The sequence below is a fragment of the Neoarius graeffei genome, chromosome 3, assembly GCF_027579695.1.
Source record: "Neoarius graeffei isolate fNeoGra1 chromosome 3, fNeoGra1.pri, whole genome shotgun sequence".
NCBI lineage: Eukaryota > Metazoa > Chordata > Actinopteri > Siluriformes > Ariidae > Neoarius > Neoarius graeffei.
Window position 1 is genome coordinate 47,934,827 of NC_083571.1, and position 25,707 is coordinate 47,960,533.

Consider the following 25,707-nt stretch of genomic DNA (forward strand, 5'->3'; position numbering starts at 1 on the left):
TGAACACTTCTACACCACTGAGATTCACTAATTGAGCCAACACCTCCAGACAAGTGGGATATTTTTGGCAGTGCAACAGTAATTATAGTAGTAGGGATGACATGAGAGAACAATGGTAGACTTTTTTTTAAAGCTGAATTATGTTATACAGATGTTATAGTGCTATACTTTCTCTACTTTCTTTTAGATATCAGAGGCAAATGGTGCATATTGAAGTGCTTCCAGACACCTTCCTTTGTATTCATTTGACAAGCAAGTTCAAGCAAGCTCTTATCCTGAATATGGGCATCTTTAGTTCATGTACATCACCTCCAAGAGTTGACCCAGATAAAAGTGAAGGAGGGACAAACAAGTTCAGTGCCCCTTCTGTCCAGACTCTGGCCAAAACAAGATAATACAACTTAATGAGTTCTTTCCTACTGCCTGCTCACAAATTCAAATAAATAAAAGAACTGTGTTGGCTTAGAAGACGTGAAAATCCAGATGCTTTATTGTAACTGAATGCCCCAACCTTGAGTTAGTTTTAAAATGTGGTGTGCAGATTGACACGATATGTTTTTCTGATTTTATGGGCTCATGGCAGTTCTCCATGTCTGGGGGAAGCCGTGGCCTAAAGGTTAGAGAAGCAGCTTTGAGACTAAAAGGTTGCCAGTTCGATTCCCTGGACCATAGGGATGGCTGAAGTGCCCTTGAGCAAGGTTGCAGTCACGTGACCGGAATGTAAACAGCCGCCATCTTGTCGGTCAACAACACAGCTGAATACTGCTGCACTCGTGTACAAAATGGATCAATTTCAACCGACGGACTACACGGCTCATTTTTCTAATGAATAGATAACTAGATATATGTCTAAAATAAACGACCTACAGATTAGTGACCCTTATCGATTACCGGACGTAGTTTTCACGACCATGTCAGTGGATATTGAACTGCCAGAGGTGGAATACCCAGATGTGTATAATTACCCCATTAACTTTCCCTCGCTGTTCAGTGGTGAAGCACTGCGTGCTTATAAATCTCTGGACAGTTATCTTTACAGAAATTCAGGATTTGTCAGCCCCCCTCAGATGTGGCATCTTGTAAACAAGAAAATAACAATCCTCATTGGACGGGTAAGTCACTTAAGTATTGAGTACTAGTACTGATACTAGATATATCAGTAGTATCTAGTATAGCCCATGGATCTGACGTTGGAGAGGTAGAGGCTTGGCAGTGGAAGTTTGAGTGGCTGTTTTCTGAGCTTAGTCAACAGGCCGGCTCTGCAGCCTCGCTTTTGCTTCCTTTCCCGATGCCGCCTTCTTTGCCTGCCAGACACGATAATTCACGGAGCTGGTCTCACGGAGCTGGTCTCACGGAGCTGGTCTCGCTATCTCGTCCAGAATGTTGTGCATGCGATGGAAATCGCTACAAACTGTCATTTTCTGCTGGAAACCAATGTCCAGTAAGTCCATATGGTTGTAGTGGATATTGAAGTCCGGTACAGACGAACAACACACAAAAAACATAAAAAATGTGCACAGGTAGGGAGAGCTTGTAGCCGCAGCATCCCCATCATGCGCCGCCATATCCACTATTATGGTTGAATATTTTATATTATCAGTTAGATCAAGTATCAGTAGTCTATCACTATTACTGTACACTGTAAAACCCGATAAGGTCACTGAGCTCAAAAATTTTATTGAAACCGATTACGTAAAAATTTTTGAGGTAAGTAACACATTTTTTAAGGTAAGATTTCTTAAAAATTACAATTAAGTGTAACTATAGTGTAATTTTTAAGAAATCTTACCTTAAAAAATTTAAGTTATTTACCTCAAAAATTTTTACGTAATCGGTTTCAATAACATTTTTGAGCTCAGTGACCTTATCGGGTTTTACAGTGTATATATGGTATACCTGATAGCAGCAATCCATTTTGCACGCCTGTCAGGGTCCCGTGGCAGCCTATTGTCAAGTGTATGTGAGCATCATGGGTTTCCCACACTTGAAAGGGAAGGACTCGGACACAGGATTCCACTCGTCTTATGTTTTATTGATTTTCAGTGGAGTTGACGTTGTAGTAGAATTGTAGGGTTTTCCAGAAGAAAAGGTAGAAGTAGAAGCAGAAGTAGAACCAGAAGTAGAAGTGGAAGTAGAAGTAGAAGGCGGAAAATGGTGTTTGACCGACAAGATGGCGTCTGTTTACAATCTGGATCGGCTGTGACATCACATGCAAGTGGTCCATAGTTGCCCTCTGCTCTGGGTATGTGTGTGTGCTCCCGGGTGCATGTGTTCACTGCTTCAGATGGATTAAATGCAGAGGAGGAATTTCGCTGTGCTTGAGTGTATGTGTGACAAAAATAAAGGCTTCTTCTTCTGGAGTTCTTCTTGCTTTTTTGAGGCCACCTCCAAAAAAGAGGACACAACTGTTTAGACTCATCAGTCATGCAAGAACTTTAATTTTCATAGGAATAGTTTTCGAGAGAAATCCAGACACTCAAGTGCTGGAACGTTTGCATTGAATGAAATTAAGATTATGCTGAAAAATGGTAAAATTAAAAATAAGTATTTCATTTGACTTGCCTTCATATATTAAGTATACAGTACACAGTAGACACAATATACCAGAGAAGTACATTTTTAATAGTGAGTCAAGTCTCAGCTATTAAAGAAATTAATTATCTATATAATAAGCGGCAAAGTTTGTTTGTTTGTCTTGAGCTAACGTTGCCATTTCTCGATGGATTTTCACCAAATTTGGCAAGTAGGTCCGGGGATAGCCTGGAATTTTGCCGATATAAACAAAATTCATGTACGGGCCCCAGGCACAACATCCACCCACCCCCTCCCTCAATGTCTTTCACGTTACATTTATCAACACAAACTCTCAACAGATCTTCACTAAACCTGGCACAGGAGATAGCCACAATTTGGCAGCACTCAGAAATTCCATATTTGGGCCTGAGAGGGTCCCCTTGTCTTGGGTTGACATCACCATTTCTCGATGGATCTTCACCAAATTTGACATGGAAGTCTGGGGGCAACCCAGAATTTTGCAAAACCCGGGCAACGCTGGGTAACCTGCTAGTGTAACATAAAGGGTAGTCAAAGTTTATTAAGGTAAACATATTTTGATTATGCTAACTGGCCCAACTATTTTTGTGGCTACTGCCTCACATCAAGGCTGTAGCCATTACCGTATGTCATCGTGTTGTAAGAATGAGTATAACAATAGCGCACTGTGCATACGCATACACATGTTCCTATTAAAATGACCGGTGAGTGTATATAATTTGGTTCACCATTCGAAATAAATGGACTAGGCTAGAGAAATTGCTTTCAGACATGTTTATGCTTATTACCGAGGGAATGTGCATTTGTATTTTAAAATATACTCCAGGTTGTCCCCCTTTCCTCGCCTTCTTCGGCCAGTGGTCTCACTTGTGATGGAGATGTGATGCGCTTCTGAGTTGTTACAGGAAGATGTCTAAAAGAGTATTGAGACCACTGAGCCCTAGCGCCGGGCCATTTCCGGGAAATAAGAGTTTGGGTCATGGCGACAGCGTGTGTATGTCAGCCTCGGTTAGGAGATTTCAGTTTTGAAAACTGTAAGAGGTAAGAGTAGAATAATATCAAGTACATACACTTGGTATATTTTACTTCTGTGATTTTTAAATTGTTCATTTTTGGATTACGCTTCATTTTTGTGGCTACTGCCTCACAGAGTAAAAAAAAATATATATGCTATATTTACTGATTTACTGTATGGACATGGTATCAGAAAACAATTTTATTTATAAGCAGTGGCCATATGTATCCATGGGGTACCTATTTTTCATTTGATATGCAATTTGTGCAGTTGGAGTGGGACACAAAGCGAAAGCAGTTTATGAGACGGGAAAGCAAAAGCAAACATTTGAAGACATATGGACTGTTTTCTTGCTTGTAATTCTCTAATCTGCAATGTATTTTAAAAGCTTTCCACAGATATTCATAGTATGTGTTAGGTTAAGTGATAGAGGGATGGTTTGAATGAATTAAGGCCATCTGTAGTGCTTCAATCCAGTGGTAGAGGTTTAGTAAAAAGATCTTAGTCCTATTGCTGGTCTCTTGAAATAACGGAAGAACAATGGAAAATAATGGAGCTTTATGTTGAAGAGAATTATGACCCGTATATATATATATATATATATATATATATATATATATATATATATATATATATATATAATAAAAACCCTCCAAGGAATGTAGGGATTTAGCATTGAGGTTCCGTAGACCACACACATCCCAAACTTGAGACTTAAACCTGTCACAGGAAGCCATCCTCCTTATTGGTGGTTCCCCCCCAAAATTTTTGATGTCTTCCTGCTGTCTCCTTCTTTTTAATCCTTCATTTTTAATACCTTCTCTATCTTTTCATCTCACTGGGCTTACAGCAATCCATCATTTGTCCCTCAACTTCTTCCTGTCACACCTCAACCTCTGCACTCTTTTTTCCCCCCACTCTCTCTTTTTCTCAACTCCTCACATCTTAAGCACTTTCTCCTTCTCCAGAGAGAAAGCAGCAAAAAGTAATTTGTCATGCCCTCGCTTTCGCTTTTCAGGCAGGCTGATTTTACAGGAGTGACGGATGTGGATGTGCCATTGCACTGGAAGATGGATGGTGTGCAGTGCTCTGAGCATTCCTTATTGGCTCATTATTAGGGAGTTAGAGTGCATCAGAAAGCTTGCTGTCAAAATGCTGAGGTATTTATTGATTCTTGGAGAGATTTGCAGTCAGTGCTTGTGTTTCTCCTGCTAACAACCTCCTCTTCTCGGTTTCATCTCTTTCCAAATTCTTCTCTCTTTCTCTTTATTTGATTTTGTTTCACCTTTCTCACCTTTATTTCTTAGTCCTGCTAACATTAAGGGGTTTTCACACTCAAATCCTGGAGGCTCACACAGTTTACGGGGAGCATTACACAGTATTAGGGTTATTCTGCACACCCCTATCTCAACTTCAACATTTTATGAGCAGTACATGTTCTGGTAGATATAAATTTAACCCCTAAGCAATAACTCTAAAGGTACAATACTTGCTCTCTTTCTGAGAAAATTTGGAACTGAAGCCCAACATAGCTATTTGCTCAATTATGACTTCAACATCTTTATCTTCAGGGGTGGCACGGTGGTGTAGTGGTTAGCACTGTTGCCTCACAGCAAGAAGGTCCTGGGTTTGAGCCCAGTGGCCAATGAGGTCCTTTCTGTGTGGAGTTTGCATGTTCTCCCCATGTCTGCGTGGGTTTCCTCCGGGTGCTCCGGTTTCCCCCACAGTCCAAAGATATGCAGGTTAGGCTAATTGGTGACTCTAAATTGACCGTAGGTGTGAATGTGAGTGTGAATGGTTGTCTGTGTCTATGTGTCAGCCCTGTGATGACCTGGCGACTTGTCCAGGGTGTACCCCGCCTCTCGCCCATAGTCAGCTGGGATAGGCTCCAGCTTGCCCACGACCCTGCACAGGATAAGCAGCTACAGATAATGGATGGATGGATGGATGGATGGATGGATGGATGGATGTCCTTGTCTCCTGTTCCAAATTGAACTACCTATGGCTCTGGAAGTGTGAGATTTCTGACATTTAAGTAAGGTTATCCAGTCAAGTGACTTAAGTATAATCAACATCAACACTTAACGACTTGTTCTGCTTGAATGTTTTACATAGGATGAGCTAGACACTAAACTCAGTGATGCCGTAGGCTGTCTCCCTTCTGGCCTCATTCATTCACAATATAGTCTGTTTCTGCCTTGTTAATTGTTTCTGTGCAATTTTGGTGTTTGATGAAGCAGATAAGGGGGGGGGGGATCTGTAAGAGTTTGCTGGACCCTGTCATTCTATTAACAGCTTTCCACACCTCATTTGGGCAAGTAATGACTAACTAATTACAAACTACTGTTCCAACAGCAGCCGTGCATCATCAGATCAGCACTCTTCATCTCATTTTCCTTTCCTTATTTTCATCTTCGGCAGCCATTCTGCTCAGATCAGGTTTGAACCTTATACCATGGATGTATATGCAGAATGATGATATAACATTTCGTACTGATTTTCTGGTAGACAAATGCACATCGCTATTCGATTTCAGCAGCATGTAACGTCGATTGGGAGAATGTGCGGAGAGCAATTGTTTTATTCCTCTAACATCCCTATTTATAAGACACTCGGGTCTTTAAAAGCAACGGATGCTTTTATATCAGCTTAAAGCACTGCAAATGGCACCCCAGAACAAAGTCAGAGTAGAGCTAAATTGCACAGCGTTTCCTGACATAATTGGGTTATTTGCTTTCCTTTGTGGAATGAGAGAGAGAGAGAGAGAGAGAGAGAGAGCCAGGTATGTGGAGAGTGAAAGATAAAGAGTCAAGTAGTAGATAGATAGAGGAAAGTAGACTAATGGAGAATGATGAAAGACTGTCTGTGTAACTGGGAAATGATTACTGGTAAACCATACAAAATGCAGTATCTTCAGTAATGGCTCCAAAAACAGAAAGTAAATGCACCTATATTACACATTAGAGAAACCCTGCACTGATTGTTTGGCACGATGTTAGGTTACTTTACAAAGACACTGGCATTACTTCCTTTTATACTCCACCTATATTTGATTTTTCTTTGTTTTAATGACAAAATTAGGTATGCTAATGTTAACATCATGCTTGTTACTGCAGCTGTATACAACTGTTGAGTCTACAGTTAATCAATATTAATCTACAGTTGATGTCTGAAAAGGTTCAGAATTGCAATAAATGAATGTAACATCTAAGAACTGTTCTGAGATGCAGTGACTCCCAGTGACTCCAGAAAGAATCCTCTCCGTTGTGTTGGCTAAATTTCCCACCTATAATAGGTTCATAAGAACAGCTTAACAGCATAAGTTTCACAGGCTTTGATGTTTTTACATCATCCTTGAGAGCTGCAGACACCATAATCGACAGTGTATCATGGATAAGTAGCCAGTGGTTACTAATTCGTTACTGATCCCTAAGATAGACCATGGCGTCTGGCACTGAAGACATGAAAACCTAGCTGAGACTTCAGGATGATATGGATCAACCAGAAGTCATCCACAGAATCAATTTTCCTAATCTAGAAGTGGAAGATTCACATACGGCTACCAAACATGCTATAATTATAACGACACATCATTAACAGAGCGTCTGGAAAGCTCACTCTGCTAAGATTGTTCTTTTCTATAAGCATGCTGGTATCAAATTTCCTTCCCTTTATAAGTACATTTCCTGTGTGGGATTAAGTAGAATCAGTGGGTTTTGCACTTTATACCATACATATACCCACTGTCCATTTTATTAGGATCATGCAAGATGCAAGTATCATGAAGGTATCTAATCAGCCAATCATGTGGCAGCAGCACCATCATGCAGATAAAGATCAAGAGCTTTGAGTAATGTCCATCCATCCATTATCTGTAGCCGCTTATCCTGTGCAGGGTCACAGGCAAGCTGGAGCCTATCCCAGCTGACTATGGGTGAGAGGCGGGGTACACCCTGGACAAGTTGCCAGATCATCGCAGGGCTGACACATAGAGACAAACAACTATTCACACTCACATTCACACCTATGGTCAATTTAGAGCCACCAATTAGCCTAACCTGCATGTTTTTGGACTGTGGGGGAAACCGGAGCACCCAGAGGATCATCATCATCTAGTCGAGCTAGCTTGGACAAGCATCCTATCACGCCATCCATTACGACCTTGCATCAACATTGGCAGATCTTGAGGTAGGCAACCGGTGTCTCTACATAGTTGATCAGTGTACATGGTGGCTGGTCTACCAGCTCAGTTTTGGCCATGATGAGGAGTCCATAGCAAGAGGTCACTTGCAAGCTATTGTTTTGCTCGTCAGCAGTGTCCAGCAAAACGCATTCTACACTCACATAAGGTAGATGAGATTTCAGGGATCAATCCATAGAGCTGTGCTTTGGTGGGATGTTGACACCAGCATGCACCCGGAGGAACCCACGCAAACATGGGGAGAACATGTAAACTCCAGTTAGTACCAGATGGGCTGGTTTGGGTATTTCAGAAACTGTTAATCTGAAATTTTCACAGAACAATTTACCCAGGATGGTACGACAAACAAAAAACATTGAGTGAGCGACAGTTCTGTGGGTGGAAAAGTCTCATCAATGAGAGGGATCAGAGGAAAATAGCCTGATTGGTTCAAGATGCCAGGAAGGATATAGTAACTCATATAATCACCCTTTATAACTGTGGTGAGCAGAAAAACATCTCAGCATGCACAAAACATTAAATCTTGAGGTGGATGGGCTACAACAGTAGAAGACCTTGTGTTTCATTCCAATCAGCCAAAACTGACTCATCAAAAGTAGGCAGTTGAATATTACAGGGTGACAAAAAAAAAAAACCACTCCTGGTCTTTTTCTAGTCTTCAGTTTCCAGTTTGGGTGAGCCTGTGCCCATGAATGATAGCCTCAGATTCCTGTTGTTGACTTCTGCTGCTGTAGCTCATGCACCTCAAGGTTTGATGTGATGCTTATTCAGAGATGCTTTTTCTCAGATTAACTATGAAGACAATAACAGGTCATACTGCAAAAAAAAAGCATTATTGGCATTATTGGCATCACCTGATTCTCTATATGATAGCATGCAATGCCCTGCATTCCTAATGAGCACATTTTTAGAACAGCTCTTAATTTCTCACTTTCACATAAACACACCTGTAATCAAACAGCAGTTGCAAGAGGATGGAAAAGCACAAAGTGTTCAGTATTGTGACCTGAATATTACTGCCGCATAAGATAATTTGACTCCCCAGTGGAGGACTTTCATGTGACGTCATCGCAACTGCGGATTTGTTTACGCAGCCATGTTGTTGGGCAAGCTTGGTGTTGGACAATGACCGGCATAAGTGTACGTGAGTGATTGTAAACCAAATTCAGTAAACATCTACAGATAAACTTGTAGAAGTTACATCTAAAAGAACAATGCCAGAGACCTGTAGGGTTTTCGGATGTAATAACAGATGTGGAGATAAGCCTGGTTTAACTTTTCACCACTTCCTGGTGAACCCAGAAAGACAAGATAAGTGGTGAGCTGCAGTTAAATGGGAAGACTGGATACCAACAAAGCATTCCCGTGGGTGTGGAGAACATTTTATATCAGGTTAGTATGAAAGCTCTGTGCAACATTAAAATGTATATCTGGATGTGGGCTTTGGATGTGATATATTTTATATCGCATCCAAGGCCCAAGCTAGTTGAGCTGAGCTCATGTTGAGCTCGACTAGCAGAATGTTTGTTATGTACTGATAATGTAGCTGAGGCTAAACACCATAAAATGTGCTAGATCTTGGCGCTAGTTTGTTTATTACTATTAGAAGTCCATGTTTGAGCTTACCTTTGTCATAATAAGGTATTTTTCTTTATCGGGAATTTCCCATAACATTCTGGCATGCACCAAACCTACCTCAAAATATTGGTAGGCATCTGTACTTTCGTATGCGTTTAGCATCTCTGGTGTATTTAGAAGTCCAAATACTAAAAAGTTCAGGATGTTGTAGTGTCCCAAATCTGGTCGTTGGTTTGCCATACGCTTTTCAGGTGGAATAAATACATTTGTGGGTAAATTAAGAAGAAGTAGCCTTTCTTTTTGCCACACGTACACTCAAACACAGTTAAATTCCTCCCCTGCATTTAACCCATCTGAAGCAGTGAAAACACACACACACACACACACACACACACACACACACACACACAGAGAGAGAGAGCAGTGTGCAGAATGAATAAATATATTTGTGGGTAAATTATATGGATCTGTGATGCCTGGATGTTTCAGCTTTTGGATGTAAAGCGATCTGCTGATAGAATATAAAATTTTAATCACTCCAGGGAGATTGCAGCATTATTAACTGTCGCAGCTGTTTTTTTGTTTGTCCCACAATATGGCGGACGCTGCATGAAAAACAAAAATCTGTGACATCATTGAAAGTCCTCTATACTTGGAATTGTGTGTGCTCTGAAAATTAGGCTCGGGGACTTTTTCTATGCAAGTGTTATGCAGCTAGCTGGTACACCAGATCAAATTCAGAAATGCTCACTCCAGGAACTATTCTTACAAAGTGTGTGTCATTCCCCCCTGAGTCTTTCTTTAAGGGGAAGCAGTTTTCTTTACAAATTGCATCAGATAATTGAGTTGACAGAGATCTTGTGAGACGTGTGTATTTGTGCATGTTTTCAGCCAGTTCAACATAGCATTTACTGCTGTTATCACTGTAAATGTAACTTAACGCTGTCTGTTTCCACCCTCCATAACTGGGGGATCTGATAACCCATAAGGCCCCGAGTCTGGCAGGACAAAACACGGCTCCCAGCTCCAATTAGTTCTGCTTGGTTTGTGGCTACAGACCACCACTTCAACCTTTAGCCATGCCAGCTGGAACATTAAAGCAGAATCCAGGCCCCAAATTTTGAAAACAGAACATGCAATGTACACTTCAATAAGACGAGCAGAAGATGAAAATGTCTATTGGGCTGTTATAAAAAATATATTCTTTAAAATAATAATAAATTAAGGTGTTTGGCATGCACACAAAAAAATCAAAGCAATAGTAAAATAAAGAAAATGAGATAAAGCTTTGAATAAGGTATAATAAGGCATTGACATAAAAGCAGTTACAGTGTCCTGCAAAAGTCTTCACCCCCTTTGTGTTTGTTCTGTTTTGTTGCATTAGAAGCTGGAATTAAAATGGATTTTTGGTGGGTTAGCACCATTTACTTTACACAACATGCCTACCACTTTAAAGGTGAAAATTGTTGTTTTATTGTGACACAAACAATAATTAAGATAAAAAAAAAAAGAAATCTGGAGTGTGCATAGGTATTCACCCCACACCCAAGTCAATAATTTGTAGAGCCACTTTTTGCTGCAATTACAGCTGCCAGTCTCTTGGGGTATGTCTGTATTAGCTTAGCATATCTAGCCACTGGGATTTTTGCCCATTCCTCAAGGCAAAACTGCTCCAACTCCTTCAAATTAGATGGGTTGCGTTGGTGTACAGCAATCTTGAAGTTATGCCACAGATTCGCAATTGGACTGAGGTCTGGGCTTTGATGAGGGCATTTCAAGAAATTTAAATACTTCCCTTTAAACCACTCCAGTGTAGCTTTAGCAGTATGTTTAGGGTCATTGTCCTGCTGGAATGTGAACCTTCGTCCCAGTCTCAAACCTCTGGCCAATTCAAACAGGTTTTCCTCCAGAATTGCCCTGTATTTAGTGCCATCCATCTTTCCTTCAGTCCTGACCAGCTTTCCTGTCCCTGCAGATGAAAAATATCCCCACAGCATGATGCTGCCACCACCATGCTTAACTGTAGGAATGGTGTTCTCAGGGTGCTGGGAAGTGTTGGGTTTGCACCACATATGACATTTCCTATGATGGCCAAAAAGATCAATTTTAGTCTCATTTGACCAGAGAATATTCTTCCATGTGTTTGGGGAGTCTGCCATATGCTATTGGGCAAACTCCAAACATGTTTTCTTAAGCAATTACTTTTTTCTGGCCACTCTTCCATAAAGCCCCACTCTGTGGAATGTATGGCTTAAAGTGGTCCTATGGACAGATACTCCCATCTCTGCTGTAGATCTTTGCAGCTCCTTCAGTGTTATCTTTGGTGTCTTTGTTGCATCTCTGATTAATGCCCTCCTTGCCCGGTCTGTGAGTTTTGGTGGGCGGCCTTCTCTTGTCAGGTTTGTAATGGTGTCATATTCTTTCCATTTTGCTATAATGGATTTAATGGTGTTCCCTGGGATATTCAAAGTTTGGGATATTTTTTATAACCCAACCCTGATCTATACTTCACAACTTTGTCTCTGACCTGTTTGGAGTGCTCCTTGGTTTTCATGTTGTTTGCTTAGTAGTGTTGCAGAGTCAGGGTCCTTCCAAAACAGGTTGATTTATACAGACATCATGTGACAGATCATGTGACACTTTGATTTCACACAGGTGGATCTTAATCAACTAATTATGTGACTTATGAAGTGAATTGGTTGGACCAGCTCTTATTTAGGGGTTTCATACGAAAGGGGGTGAATACCTATGCACACTCCAGATTTCTGGGTTGTTTTTTTCATCTTAATTATTGTTTGTGTCACAATAAAACATCAGTTTGCACCTTTAAAGTGGTAGGCATGTTGTGTAAAACAAATTGTACTAACCCTCCAAATATCCATTTTAATTCCAGCTTGTAATGTGATGAAACAGGACAAACACCAAGGGGGATGAATATTTTTGTAAGACACTGTATAAAGCACTGACATGCACACCTGCTTACATGCTTAATCTGAATGCAACACCTGCATTTTGACAATGTTTTGGAAGAAAACTTGGGTGTGTATAAGACAAAGCTCTCCCACCTGTCTTATTATTTCAAATTGTAGATACGCAAAAGTGGGAGAAAAATACCCAGTCCTAGAGTTATTATTATTATTATTATTATTGTTGTGGTGGTGGCACGGTGGTGTAGTGGTTAGCGCTGTCGCCTCACAGCAAGAAGGTCCTGGGTTCGAGCCCCGGGGCCGGCGAGGGCCTTTCTGTGCGGAGTTTGCATGTTCTCCCCGTGTCCGCGTGGGTTTCCTCCGGGTGCTCCGGTTTCCCCCACAGTCCAAAGACATGCAGGTTAGGTTAACTGGTGACTCTAAATTGACCGTAGGTGTGAATGTGAGTGTGAATGGTTGTCTGTGTCTATGTGTCAGCCCTGTGATGACCTGGCGACTTGTCCAGGGTGTATCCCGCCTTTCGCCCGTAGTCAGCTGGGATAGGCTCCAGCTTGCCTGCGACCCTGTAGAAGGATAAAGCGGCTAGAGATAATGAGATGAGATGAGATTGTTGTTGTAAGATAACTGTTTTTGCTTCTAGTTCTTTTATAGCTCCTTGGGTCATGCAAAAAATAGATCACAAGTTTCAGCAAGGTCAGTTAAAAGTTGACTGAAAAACAGGAGCCTTTTAAAGCAGCCTTAAATTAACTTAATTCCACTGAACTCAGCACCACATCCAAATAATCCCATAAATAAATCCCAGTAAAATAGTTTTACAAAAGTAGAACAAAGCAGTGTTTTTGTTTTCAGCCATTTACCAGATAGGTATCTGCAATCCTTTTCTTGACATTCCTGTGGGTTAATGATTCAGATTTGTATTTCAACCTTTGAATATGGTAATTTATGGGGAACGTATTTTCTCATTTACTCATCATAAATATATATCATCCTTTGGTTTTCTGAGTGACTCTCATAGCTTAACACTAATATACACAGTGAATCATCACGGCAGCAAAAACACCCACCACTAACTATGCCGACTCATGCTTAACCCATAGACCTGCCTCTTTTGTCCTTTTAAATATGTGTATTTAAAGCCACTAAAAATTTAAAGCTTCTGTAAGCAACGTTAGCAGTTCTTCCTAACATTTTCCAAACTTAACCATCCCTTCTTCAATCCCACATCCTCTATTTAAAACTTCTCTCCAAAGCCATTCCCTGAAGTTCCACCAAACCTGGCGTCAATAATTATTCTATTACACGTGGACAGAGAGAGAGAGAGAGAGAGAGAGAGAAAGAAAGGATGTGTTGTTGAATCACTAGAGGAAGAAAGAAGCCACATTTGTCATCCTCAGTGTTCTCATTATCTTGTTCCAAGGCATATAATTAGCCCCCTGCCTTACACTAGTTCATAATCCACTCAAACTAACACGATCGTAGCTCTCTAAAGCCTTGGAGGAGTTCGCCAATCATGTTAGTGTGTACTAACAGGATTTACGATGCTGATTTGCAGCTTGTCAGTCTGTTTTACACTCAGCAGGTTTTTACAATTTACACTTTGTTTTAGCCTCTCACACAAACTATAAACAATACTGAATTAAATACAAAGACTGAACTAAAGTAATATCAGGAACAAATTACAACTGGCCTTACAAATTTCTTCTGCTTTACAGTGGTGCTTGAAAGTTTGTGAATCCTGTAGAATTTTCTATATTTCTGCATAAATATGACCTAAAACATCATCAGATTTTCACACAAGTCCTAAAAGTAGATAAAGAGAACCCAGTTAAACAAATGAGACAAAAATATTATACTTGCTCATTTATTTATTGAGGAAAATGATCCAATATTACATATCTGTGAGTGGCAAAAGTATGTGAACCTCTAGGATGAGCAGTTAATTTGAAGGTGAAATTAGAGTCAGGTGTGTTCAATCAATGGGATGACAATCAGGTGTGAGTGGGCACCCTGTTTTATTTAAAGAACAGGGATCTATCAAAGTCTGATCTTCACAACACATGTTTGTGGAAGTGTATCATGGCACGAACAAAGGAGATTTCTGAGGACCTCAGAAAAAGCGTTGTTGATGCTCATCAGGCTGGAAAAGGTTACAAAACCATCTCTAAAGAGTTTGGACTCCACCAATCCACAGTCAGACAGATTGTGTACAAATGGAGGAAATTCAAGACCCTTGTTACCTCCCCAGGAGTGGTCAACCAACAAAGATCACTCCAAGAGCAAGGCGTGTAATAGTCAGCAAGGTCACAAAGGACCCCAGGGTAACTTCTAAGAAACTGAAGGCCTCTCTCACATTGGCTATTGTTCATGAGTCCACCATCAGGAGAACACTGAACAACAATGGTGTGCATGGCAGGGTTGCAAGGAGAAAGCCACTGCTCTCCAAAAAGAACATTGCTGCTCATCTGCAGTTTGCTAAAGATCACATGGACAAGCCAGAAGGCTATTGGAAAAATGTTTTGTGGACAGATGAGACCAAAATAGAACTTTTTGGTTTAAATGAGAAGCGTTATGTTTGGAGAAAGGAAAACACTGCATTCCAGCATAAGAACCTTATCCCATCTGTGAAACATGGTGGTGGTAGTATCATGGCTTGGGCCTGTTTTGCAGCATCTGGGCCAGGACGGCTTGCCATCATTGATGGAACAATGAATTCTGAATTATACTAACGAATTCTAAAGGAAAATGTCAGGACATCTGTCCATGAACTGAATCTCAAGAGAAGATGGGTCATGCAGCAAGACAGCGACCCTAAGCACACAAGTTGTTCTACCAAAGAATGGTTAAAGAAGAATAAAGTTAATGTTTTGGAATGGCCAAGTCAAAGTCCTGACCTTAATCCAATGGAAATGTTGTGGAAGGACCTGAAGCGAGCAGTTCATGTGAGGAAACCCACCAACATCCCAGAGTTGAAGCTATTCTGTATGGAGGAATGGACTAAAATTCCTCCAAGCCGGTGTGCAGGACTGATCAACAGTTACCAGAAACGTTTATTTGCAGTTATTGCTGCACAAGGGGGTCACACCAGATACTGAAAGCAAAGGTTCACATACTTTTGCCACTCACAGATATGTGATATTGGATCATTTTCCTCAATAAATAAATTACCAAGTATTTATGCAGAAATATAGAACATTCTAAAGGGTTCACAAACTTTCAAGCACCACTGTATGTATTATGCTGTGTCGAACATCAGGTCGCTTTTGTTCTCTGTTCTTTCTCAAAAAGATAAGGGGGCAATTAGCAGTCAAATATCAGTGATGTATGAAAAAAGAAATGTAGTTCATTAAAAAAAAGTCAAGCCAATTATCAGCACAACAGGACATCACGTACCAGGCTGAACTCCACTGGTAGGATGGCATGGCAGTGTGCTTTTAGATTAGTGCTCATACACAAACTCTAAATTATGTATTCTCCTTTCCTATGTATCAAAACCATTTTCTCATATGTACGCCATATAAGCAATCCAGATCTGTGAAATGTTATTTTCTTTGCTGAATGTCAGTCACTTAAATTGGAATTTCTAAAGGAAGAATGTTGGATCATTAAGATAATTGGGTGTCTCCTTGGTTGTTTATCCAAAGCCATACTTTTTACAGCGTCGCCTTTTGAATCATTCTTTTGTACAGGCATCCTTATTATAACGCAATACAACATGCTGTATTATAATAACCTGGGCATACAACAATATAAACAACATTTGTTACAGTGGCAATTTGAAAATTTCACAGTGAGAACCTAGTTGGAAAATATAACAGTTTGACAGTATTGTGGTGTTAATTAATTAAACATTTAAAAACATGATCCCATAGTTATCCAGACAAAAAGGGGAAAAATTACTACCAATTCATTGTAAACATTTTTGTGGAGCAGTGGCGAACCATTACTATTACAGCTGGGACTTGAGCTCAGCCAAAACTTAGCCAGACACACCAAAAAAGCAACAGGGCAAAGGATTTTGCAAGGGATTAACGGCAGGATGACAGGTAGCTCCACTGTGTGTAGTTGTCAATGTTGATTTTAAAAGTAACTAGGTAAATTACACAGGGAAATGAATACTTTAGCCTGAGTGAAAAATACTGTGGCGAGCGAACGTGCGTGGAAGAAGGGTCTGGAGACAGAAATCTTGGTTTCTCGGTCATTAGCCTGTGCTACTTGCTCTTGATAGCACTGGCTTGACTGCTTTACTAATATTTGCTAACACTACCGATGAACGCTACACCGGCTGGAAGGTCACTTCACTGCTGCACTGACTGTGCTGATTCACGGTTAAAGGAGAACTGAAGTCATTTTTAAACTTGTTTTATTTCTTAATTAACATGTTATTCAATTACATTTTTGGTTTTAGTAACCTTATATCATGACTCGTATTGGCAACTAATTGCAATTAAATATTATATTTATCGGCCTGTTCGGTTTTTAGCCATGTTGAATTTAGTTCGTTTGGTCCATGGCAGGCGTCGCTTATCCGCGCGATCTTCACAAGACTTGTACGAAACTTCGAAACGTGAAGTGTCAGCCACGTGTCAGTGCCACCATTTTGAAAACTGTTTTCCAAATGAAATATTGCACAAAAACAAGTTGAAATGACAATTACTGCCTACTTTTTTCAAACTTTCCTGATTGCTATCAAAACAAACAAAACTTCCGGCTTGATTACATCAGCGTTCGAAAGAGGGCGCGCGTCTTTTGACAACGTTGGCAGATGTTGGTCACTTTGATTTTTGCTGTATGTTTTACTTCCGTCCTACGATGTCTCACACGGGTCTCAACGAATCTCATTTACAGCCATTGCTTTGACATACGGACTGATATATTACAGAGCATATTTCAAACACTCCTAACTTACTATAGCAGTGACAAAATAGCTATCAAAAATGTATTCCTATATTTAATACAATGAAAAATAGAACTTTGAGAAATTTTTTCCTTCAGTTCTCCTTTAAGCTCAGCAATACATTTTTGGTCCTGCCCACTATAAATCAAATCTGATTGGTTAATTCATCTGTCACCTCCTACATAAATATACACTGCCATGGCCTTCTGTCCCGGCAATGAAGTCCTAACCAATGAGTGAGCCAGATCTAAACTCTTCTCAGCCTAGAGACAACAAACAAACAAATCTCACTGGATAACTCTATTTTAATGTTTTCAGGGCAGTAACCCTTTCATTTCTGAAGCAAATTGATAGAAAATGAGGCCAAATTAAAATTAGAAGAGAATACTTATCATGAACTTATGAAAGAATGAATGAAATTAAATATAACATTTGAAATGCTGATATGTTTGGGCCTTCCCTGAAGGCCTAGAAGGCCCTGACGGATCCTTTCTGATGTGGAGTCACAGTCAGGCACAAAAGGGATGAGTTTGAGGGGAGTAAGGAACTTGATTTTTGGGGAAAAAAGATAAACCATGATGGCTTGAGGTTGAGTGTACTGTATGTTCATGGTGTGTTGTTGGTGGTTGATTTGCTTAAAAGGAAATATCCGAAAACAGCACTTCTGTCTTGTCATCACTTATTTGTTTTCATGGCAGGTTTTGGAAAAAAAAAGCTATTTGTTTTTGCAAGAACAGTTTTTCAGTAGCTGACTGGCTGCTCTTAAAATGTAGTCTTGATTGTCATCAATTTCATTCACGATGAAAGTGTGAACGAACATTCTGCAAAATGATTGCAAATGAAAGGAGCGCAAATGGAACTGGTGCATCTCTAACACACATTTTCGACTGGATTCAATTTTAACGGTTTTATTATTCATGGATTATGGTAATTGCGCTGGGTAAAATTTGGTAGTAAGAAAAAAAATTCCATTCTGTGGGAAAGCGTACATTGGTTTGTTTGTCATCGAGAATATGGGGCATGGTAACTACCCCTACTCTGAAAGTGTTGAGCTCCCCATTGAACCTTGGAACAAAAGCTCACACTAATTAGCCTCATTGGGTTTGTTCCCACTCTTCTACCCTCCTTCTTGCTCCACCTTGCCATCCACACTCTCGAACACTGTTCACAAATAGTGCCATCAATGGCTTTTAGAAACAGCTAAATGGGTTCAACCCTTCACACTGAAAGGCACATCATATTGGTTCAGTCAGGACTGGCGCTTTGTAGATGCTTGTGATGGAAATGAGATTAAAAACCACTTAAAAGCATCGTGCCTGCACTTTTATAGTGACAGCTTTGAGGCTACATGCAAGTTTTTTGTTTGTTTGTTTGTTTGTTTGTTTTTTTAATTTTCACATCACACTGGGTTTAATCAGGGTTCAGGAATCTGTTTATTCCAACCTTTAGAATTATGTTCACAGCTTTTCAGAGTTTTCTGCATTCTTCAGAACTGCATCAACTGATTTAATATGTCAATTTGTTTAAACAGAGACCTCAGTGAGAACTTCATCCAGGCCATTCCTCGCAAGGCCTTCCGTGGAGCTACAGACATCAAGAACCTGTAAGTTCACCGTTTCACTGATTTAATATCTGTTTATAGTAAATTTAAAGCTGTCTGTCTTTTTATGTTAACAGTACATGCAGTTTGATAAAAGCGCACACATTTTATAACAAGGTATGACCTTCAGGTCTCAAGTGCCTTCTAGCAAAGATATAATTAATGGCCTTTACACTGACTATCAATATGAGATAATTCATAATTGAGCCATCATGGAGGCCCAATGGGAACGGATTTAGGTCTAAAGCGCTCTTGCTATTCAGCATGACTACACCAATATTGATTTCACCAGGCAGTGAGCGTAGTTCCCGCATGTAATAAGCTCTCGCTTATGGGAATGACTGTTATTAAAAGGCACAAGGAAAAAGAGGTGGTGTTAGATGATGGGACATTCTGCATTGCTCATCACTTTTACTGTTACAGTCTGAATATTGGAACAGTTTGTGTGTACTGATCATGTGTGTGGGTGGTGGGGGGCATGACCATTTTGGCCAGTCAATCCTTTAACTTCCATCCTTTTCATCCAAATTTTCTTTTGACTCCACAGTCAGTTGGACAAAAATCACATCGGTTGTATTGAGGAAGGAGCATTCCGGGCACTTCGAGGGTTGGAGGTTTTGTAAGTAACATGCATGCTTTCTCATTAAGGCTACGTTCACACTGCAGGCTGAAGTGACTCAAATCCGATCTTTTCGCCCATATGTGACCTGTATCCGATCTTTTATTGACAATATGAACGACACAGATCCGATTTTTTCAAATCCGACCCAGGCCGTTTGGATATGTGGTGCTAATTCCGATTCCTATCCGCTCTTTTCATATGCGACTTCAGTCTGAACCGCCAGGTCGCATTCATCCGACTTACACGTCATCAACAAGCCACAAACGTCACTATTCTGCGCTGAAGTAGGCGGCGGGTCTCTCAAAAAAGTTACAACAACATGGCGCATAATCACGGGCGCAGATAGAGGGTGGGACGAGTCATATTTAAATTCACCTCGTTCGGTCCCCCCTACTTATAGGGAGGAAAAAACGTCTATGCTGTCTTTCTTTGCATAAGGCAAACCTCACGGAAAAATCAAAAGACTAATTACCATTCGGTTTATTGAGGTGCACAGCAGTGTATACATAGTTGCAACAACTCACATAAAACAAAACAAAGACTGATATTCGGTTGGTTGAGCTGCGCAGACTGCACAGGTTGCGAGCTCGAGCTTGGTTGCTATGGTTACTAACAACAAGTTTGACAGGCATGTTGGGGTTGGTTTGCTGGCAGCTTTGTCCCCCCCCCCCCCAGTTTTTTGTCCCCCCCCCCCCAGTTCAAAAAACGTATCTGCGCCCCTGCGCATGACATCAATGCGAGGGACGCTTCAGGCTGTGAAGGTTCTGAATCTTCTCAATGGAAGGACGCAGAGGTTAGGGAGCTGATTTCCATTTGGAGGGATGCAGCTATTCAAGCTAGATTGGATGAGTCATACCGCAACCGGGCGGTTTTACTTCCGTAAACACTGGCCATGCTCACTGCGTGTGACGTCGTCGTATCCTGCAATGCGCATGCGGAACACTTTTAGGTCGCTTTTCGTTCATACTGAGGATCACATACAAGTCGCATATATTTGTTAATGTGAACGACCTCACAAAAAAATCGGATTTCACAAAAAAATCGGAATTGAGCATTAAGCCTTGCAGTGTGAACGTAGCATAAGACACACACACATACACACACACGTTTGGCTTACTATCCTTCTAAGGACTTTCCACTGATAGAAATTATTAAAGCTACACTGCCTTTTAGATTTTTCAAGTGTAGGTGATAAAAAGAATTTTCCTTGACAACCAATTATTGTTGTTTAGTGGACTAAAAGCTACTGAATTCGAATCACAGACTTCCAATTTTATTAGTTTTTTTAAAAAAAATAGAACAATTAATGAATTTAGGGCCACGTGGCCCTAAATTCTCCACTATTTTTTCCTGCTTCACCATGACCCAATTCAAGATACTACATCGTGCGTCATGTGGTGGGCTTTCCCCGTTTGTGCAAGGCATTGTGGGATACAGATTTGAAACAAGAGAGAACAATAGAGGATGTGAATGAAACATGAAAGACCAACTACAGTAACAGAAAGCGAGAAGAAAAGATGTTATGTTGCGAAGGAAAGGAAACGCAGGACCAAACTAATAAATATCGGTGGTCTGCAAGCATCTCGGTGTGATCAGCTGTTTGTTTAGTGACAGAATGATGTAACTGTCAGTGCACGGTCAAGGAAAGCCTGTAGATGGCAGTAATGCAACACTGTGGATGCCAGCTGATGTAAAACTCAAAAGAAGAAGGAAAAGAAGAAGGTAAACCTGTGCATGTGCACACGGACTTCCTCTGTCTGCTTGGCTGCGCAAAGTGAGCGATTTCATGCACATTATTTGCTCGGGAATCCCCTCAAATTAAATAACTTCAGCCACAGAATGGCCTGTTTTTTTTTTGTTGCTGTTTTTTTTAGATATTGCAGAAATAAACATGTATCACAATAACAAAATTTCAGAGAGAACTAAATTTAACCGATTTTATGAAATCGAAAGGCCGTCTAGCTTTAATGCAGTTATTTCAATAAAATGATGCAATTTTTGGAATTATAAAAAGAATAAAGTAAAAACAAAAAAGCAGAAAAGAACATTTGACAGTTGTGACCTTTTGAGAGATTTGTGTAATGTAATGGGGGTGGAGACAAGTGCAGGCTTTTATGGAAATGAAAGACAAACAAAAGTAACCAAGTCAAAACAAGATTGATGAAACAAGTAAAACAAAATTAGAACTGGGGGGGAAACCAAATACATAACAGAAACATAGCCAAGATACAAAGAAATCTCAGAAATTTAATACAGCAACTATTCAAGGGGAAGCAACAAAAAAAGAAAGAAAATAGAATATTTAGACCAGAGGGAATATGAGAATGACAGGGTTTGTGATGTGATGTAGTGTAGTGTGTCAGGCTGATGGGAGTTGAAGGAAACAAATCGATACTTGTCGAGATCATTAAATCTGCTAGGATACAAATCATTTTTAACTTGTTCAGAATCTGAGGTAGATCCACCGTTAATTCAGAAGGACTATTTTAAAACTATCAGAATTTCAGCAAATCACTGTGCTAGCCTTTTAAATAATTTACACTTCAGTTTAAAAAAATGAATTATTTTTACACACCAGTTGTCCATCCATCCATTATCTGTAGCCACTTATCCTGTCCTATAGGGTCGCAGGCAAGCTGGAGCCTATCCCAGCTGACTATGGGCGAGAGGCGGGGTACACCCTGGACAAGTCGCCAGGTCATCACAGGGCTGACACATAGAGACAAACAACCATTCACACCTACGGTCAATTTAGAGCCACAAATTAGCCTAACCTGAATGTCTTTGGGAGAAACTGGAGTACCCAGAGGAAACCCACACAGACATGGGGAGAACATGCAAACTCCACACAGAAAGGCCCTCGCCGGCCGCTGGGCTCAAACCCAGGACCTTCTTGCTGTGAGGTGACGGTGCTAACCACTACACCACCGTGCCGCCCCACACCAGTTGTCATTTATCGATAATAATCAATTTAGTATTTATTGCAATGATTAACTCCAACCATTTCCCTTTAAAATAATGCATCAGTCCAAATCAAGGATTGATGGAAAAAACACAGAGCTCACATCATACTTTTATGACTCAAACAAAGTTCTCTCTCATTCCTAAGTGATTAGTTGTTCCATACAACAATGAAAAAAAGATTTGGAAAAATGGATACCAGTAATAGCGCTTTGCTCTTAGTAGCTCTGGGACTGGAGAGGTGTGGAATGATTTAGAGAGAGAGAAGCTGATTCAGTTTGGGTCCCTGAGGCACTGCTTTCACGAAAAACTCGTCATTTCAGATGCCCTGCTCCTAAGAATCCGACCGTTTTGATTGGTCAAAACACCGGACGTGTTCCTAGGAGAGGGTGGCATGGTGGTGTAGTGGTTAGCATTGTCGCCTCACAGCAAGAAGGTCCGGGTTCGAGCCCCGTGGCCGACGAGGTCCTTTTTGTGTGGAGTTTGCATGTTGTCCGCGTGGGCTTTCTCCGGGTGCTCCGGTTTCCCCCCACAGTCCAAAGACATGCAGGTTAGGTTAACTGGTGACTCTAAATTGACCGTAGGTGTGAATGTGAGTGTAAATGGTTGTCTGTGTCTATGTGTGAATGTGAGTGTGAATGGTTGTCTGTGTCTAAGACCTGGCGACTTGTCCAGGGTGTACCCCGCCTTTCGCCCGTAGTCAGCTGGGATAGTATCCAGCTTGCCTGCGACCCTGTAGAACAGGATAAAGCAGCTAGAGATAATGAGATGAGATGTTCCTAGGATACACTAAGCTGAAATTGATGAGCATTCTGTTACACTCAGAAAAGTTGAATCAAGTTCAATGTCAACCAAGCTCTGATCCTACGTCACTAGTGTAACACTAGCGTTGTGAACCCATCCTGCTGCCGAACCATAGCAAGCGAGAGAAAGTCTGTTGGTTCTGCTGGTACTTCCTCTGGTCATTGTGATCCCCATCTTAGTAAAAATTGATTTCCTTAAGGCCCTGGTCACACTACAGCTCATGATGGGTTTGTGAATACTTGCTGATGAAAAATTGGTAGCATCGCCATCAATCATGCGATGCACAGTGAATGTTCTCTGAGCTTTGCGAGTTGTTTTTTGCTGTGTCTCCGCCTTGTGAGTGGCCAAAAATGTGAAAATTTTCAATGCATGCACTGAAATTTGGTGGCGATGTTTTCGTCGGCAAACTGGGCGGCGAGTGGTCACAGATGGGTTTGGGAATATTTCCTGAAGCTCGGGGAACCTTTGTTAAGCCTCTTGAGATACATTTGTCTCAAATCCATGTCCTCGATGCTCACGGGCGCCTCATGAACACAGTGGCTTGGCAAAACCTAACCTTCAACAAGACTTAAAAAGTGCATTTACATTCGGGGATCCTTCGGAGCGTGTTGTTCATGCTCTTTGGACAGTCATTATGGAAAACACCTGATGCTGATTTGAGCGCAATCAGCACGTGTCTATAAGGATGCTGTTTTCACACAGACTTTGCAAGTATCCTGTCAGGTATGTGGCGGGAGATGGGTCTAAATTCAGGAAGAGTGTTTATTAGCAGGTGTGATATTTACAAAAACAAAACAAACAAAAAAGAAAGCAGTGTCATAAACCAGAGTATTTTACCAAAGTCATAAACATGGCTAGAAACAAATGTGACAGTGATGATGATAATACTTTGCAAAGCCTCTGTGAAAACAGCGTCCTTATTATGCGCATGCTGATTGTGCTCAAATCAGCATCAGGTGCTTCCCATAACGACTGGGTCCTGTGAGCGAGTGTGGCCACTCGAGCACGCGAAGGCATGACAGTCAAATGTTCGCCTGCTATATGACCACAACCTTTAACTCACCTGTATATCGCCATGCGTTGTCACCAAATCATTTGATTTTCATCGAGCTGTAGTGTGACCATAACTTAAAGAAGATACGCAGAACCTTTATTTTTAAATACATTTCTGAGTGGATAGTATCTCCATCCTTGACTCTTGTATGCTGCATAAATGGGAATAAAAAATATATTTCAGAGAGTTAAAATCGACTGCAAAGTTGGCATTCGAGCTGCCCCGCTGAGCCAGCCAGCCCTGAGTGCGTCACGTCACAGCATTAACCGGTTTTAAGGCAGAGGCCTTTGACAGCTATAGACCAAAGTAATCTCATCTCATTATCTCTAGCTGCTTTATCCTGTTCTACAGGGTCGCAGGCAAGCTGGAGCCTATCCCAGCTGACTACGGGCGAAAGGCAGGGTACACCCTGGACAAGTCACCAGGTCATCACAGGGCTGACACTTTTGGCCCTTTTCCACTACCCTTTTTCAGCTCACTTCAGCTCGCTTCAGCTCACTTCAGCCCGACACGGCTCGCGTTTCGACTATCTCAGAACAGCACGACTCAGCTCGCTTCAGCCCTGCTTAGCACCCAAAACTCGCACGGTTTTGGAGTGGGGCTGAAGCGAGCCAAACCGAGCTGAGTGAGGCTGGGGGCGTGAGCAGACACTCCCCTGTGCACTGATTGGTGGGGAGGAGTGTCCTCACACGCCCACACACGCCCCGCGAGCACGCTGGGATCTGTAAACACCGTAAACCCGGAAGAAGAATAATTACGAATTACGAGAATTTCTGAAGCCTTATGTGCCTCGCCTCATCTATACGCTCTTGCCAGTATCTGTTGGCGTTGTCGGTGACAACAAGCCACAGCACCAAGACCAGCAACACTAACGACTCCATGTTTATTGTTTACTATCCGGGTCGTGAGACTACCTCTTAAAAGATCACTGATGTCATTGTTTGCGCCACTTAACGACATCGCGTGACGTCCACCCACTTTCGCTAACTCCACCCAATGTGTCCACCCACTTCCAGCCAGCACGTTTCAGCGCGGTTGTAGTAGAAATGCAACTTCAATAGCCCCGCTCAGCCCGACTCAGCACGGCACGGCTCAGCCCGACTCAGCCGCGTTTGTAGTGGAAAAGCGGCAATAGACACAGACAACCATTCACACTCACATTCACACCTACGGTCAATTTAGAGTCACCAATTAGCCTAACCTGCATGTCTTTGGACTGTGGGGGAAACCGGAGCACCCGGAGGAAACCCACGCGGACACGGGGAGAACATGCAAACTCCGCACAGAAAGGCCCTCGCCAGCCACAGGGCTCGAACCCGGACCTTCTTGCTGTGAGGTGACAGCGCTAACCACTACACCATCATGCCACCCGACCAAAGTCATATAAATAAAAATTGATGGTGAAAGTAAGAAATACCATTACCGACTTGCTCAACTAAGACTGATTTGACTTCATTGATTGTGGGTTGAGTCTCATTAAAACAGGATGGGTGTTATA

General features: G+C 41.3%; 1 protein-coding gene across 2 annotated transcripts in view; it reads left to right on the forward strand.

The window, feature by feature from the left end:
* The window catches only part of slit1a (slit homolog 1a (Drosophila)), a 206,844-nt gene that overhangs the window by 75,515 nt on the left and 105,622 nt on the right, over positions 1-25,707 (forward strand). For both annotated transcript variants that reach the window (XM_060916914.1, XM_060916915.1), the window contains exons 5-6: positions 18,700-18,771; positions 19,316-19,387. In XM_060916914.1, the coding sequence (XP_060772897.1) occupies positions 18,700-18,771; positions 19,316-19,387 (144 nt within the window). The remainder of the gene's footprint in view (positions 1-18,699; positions 18,772-19,315; positions 19,388-25,707) is intronic.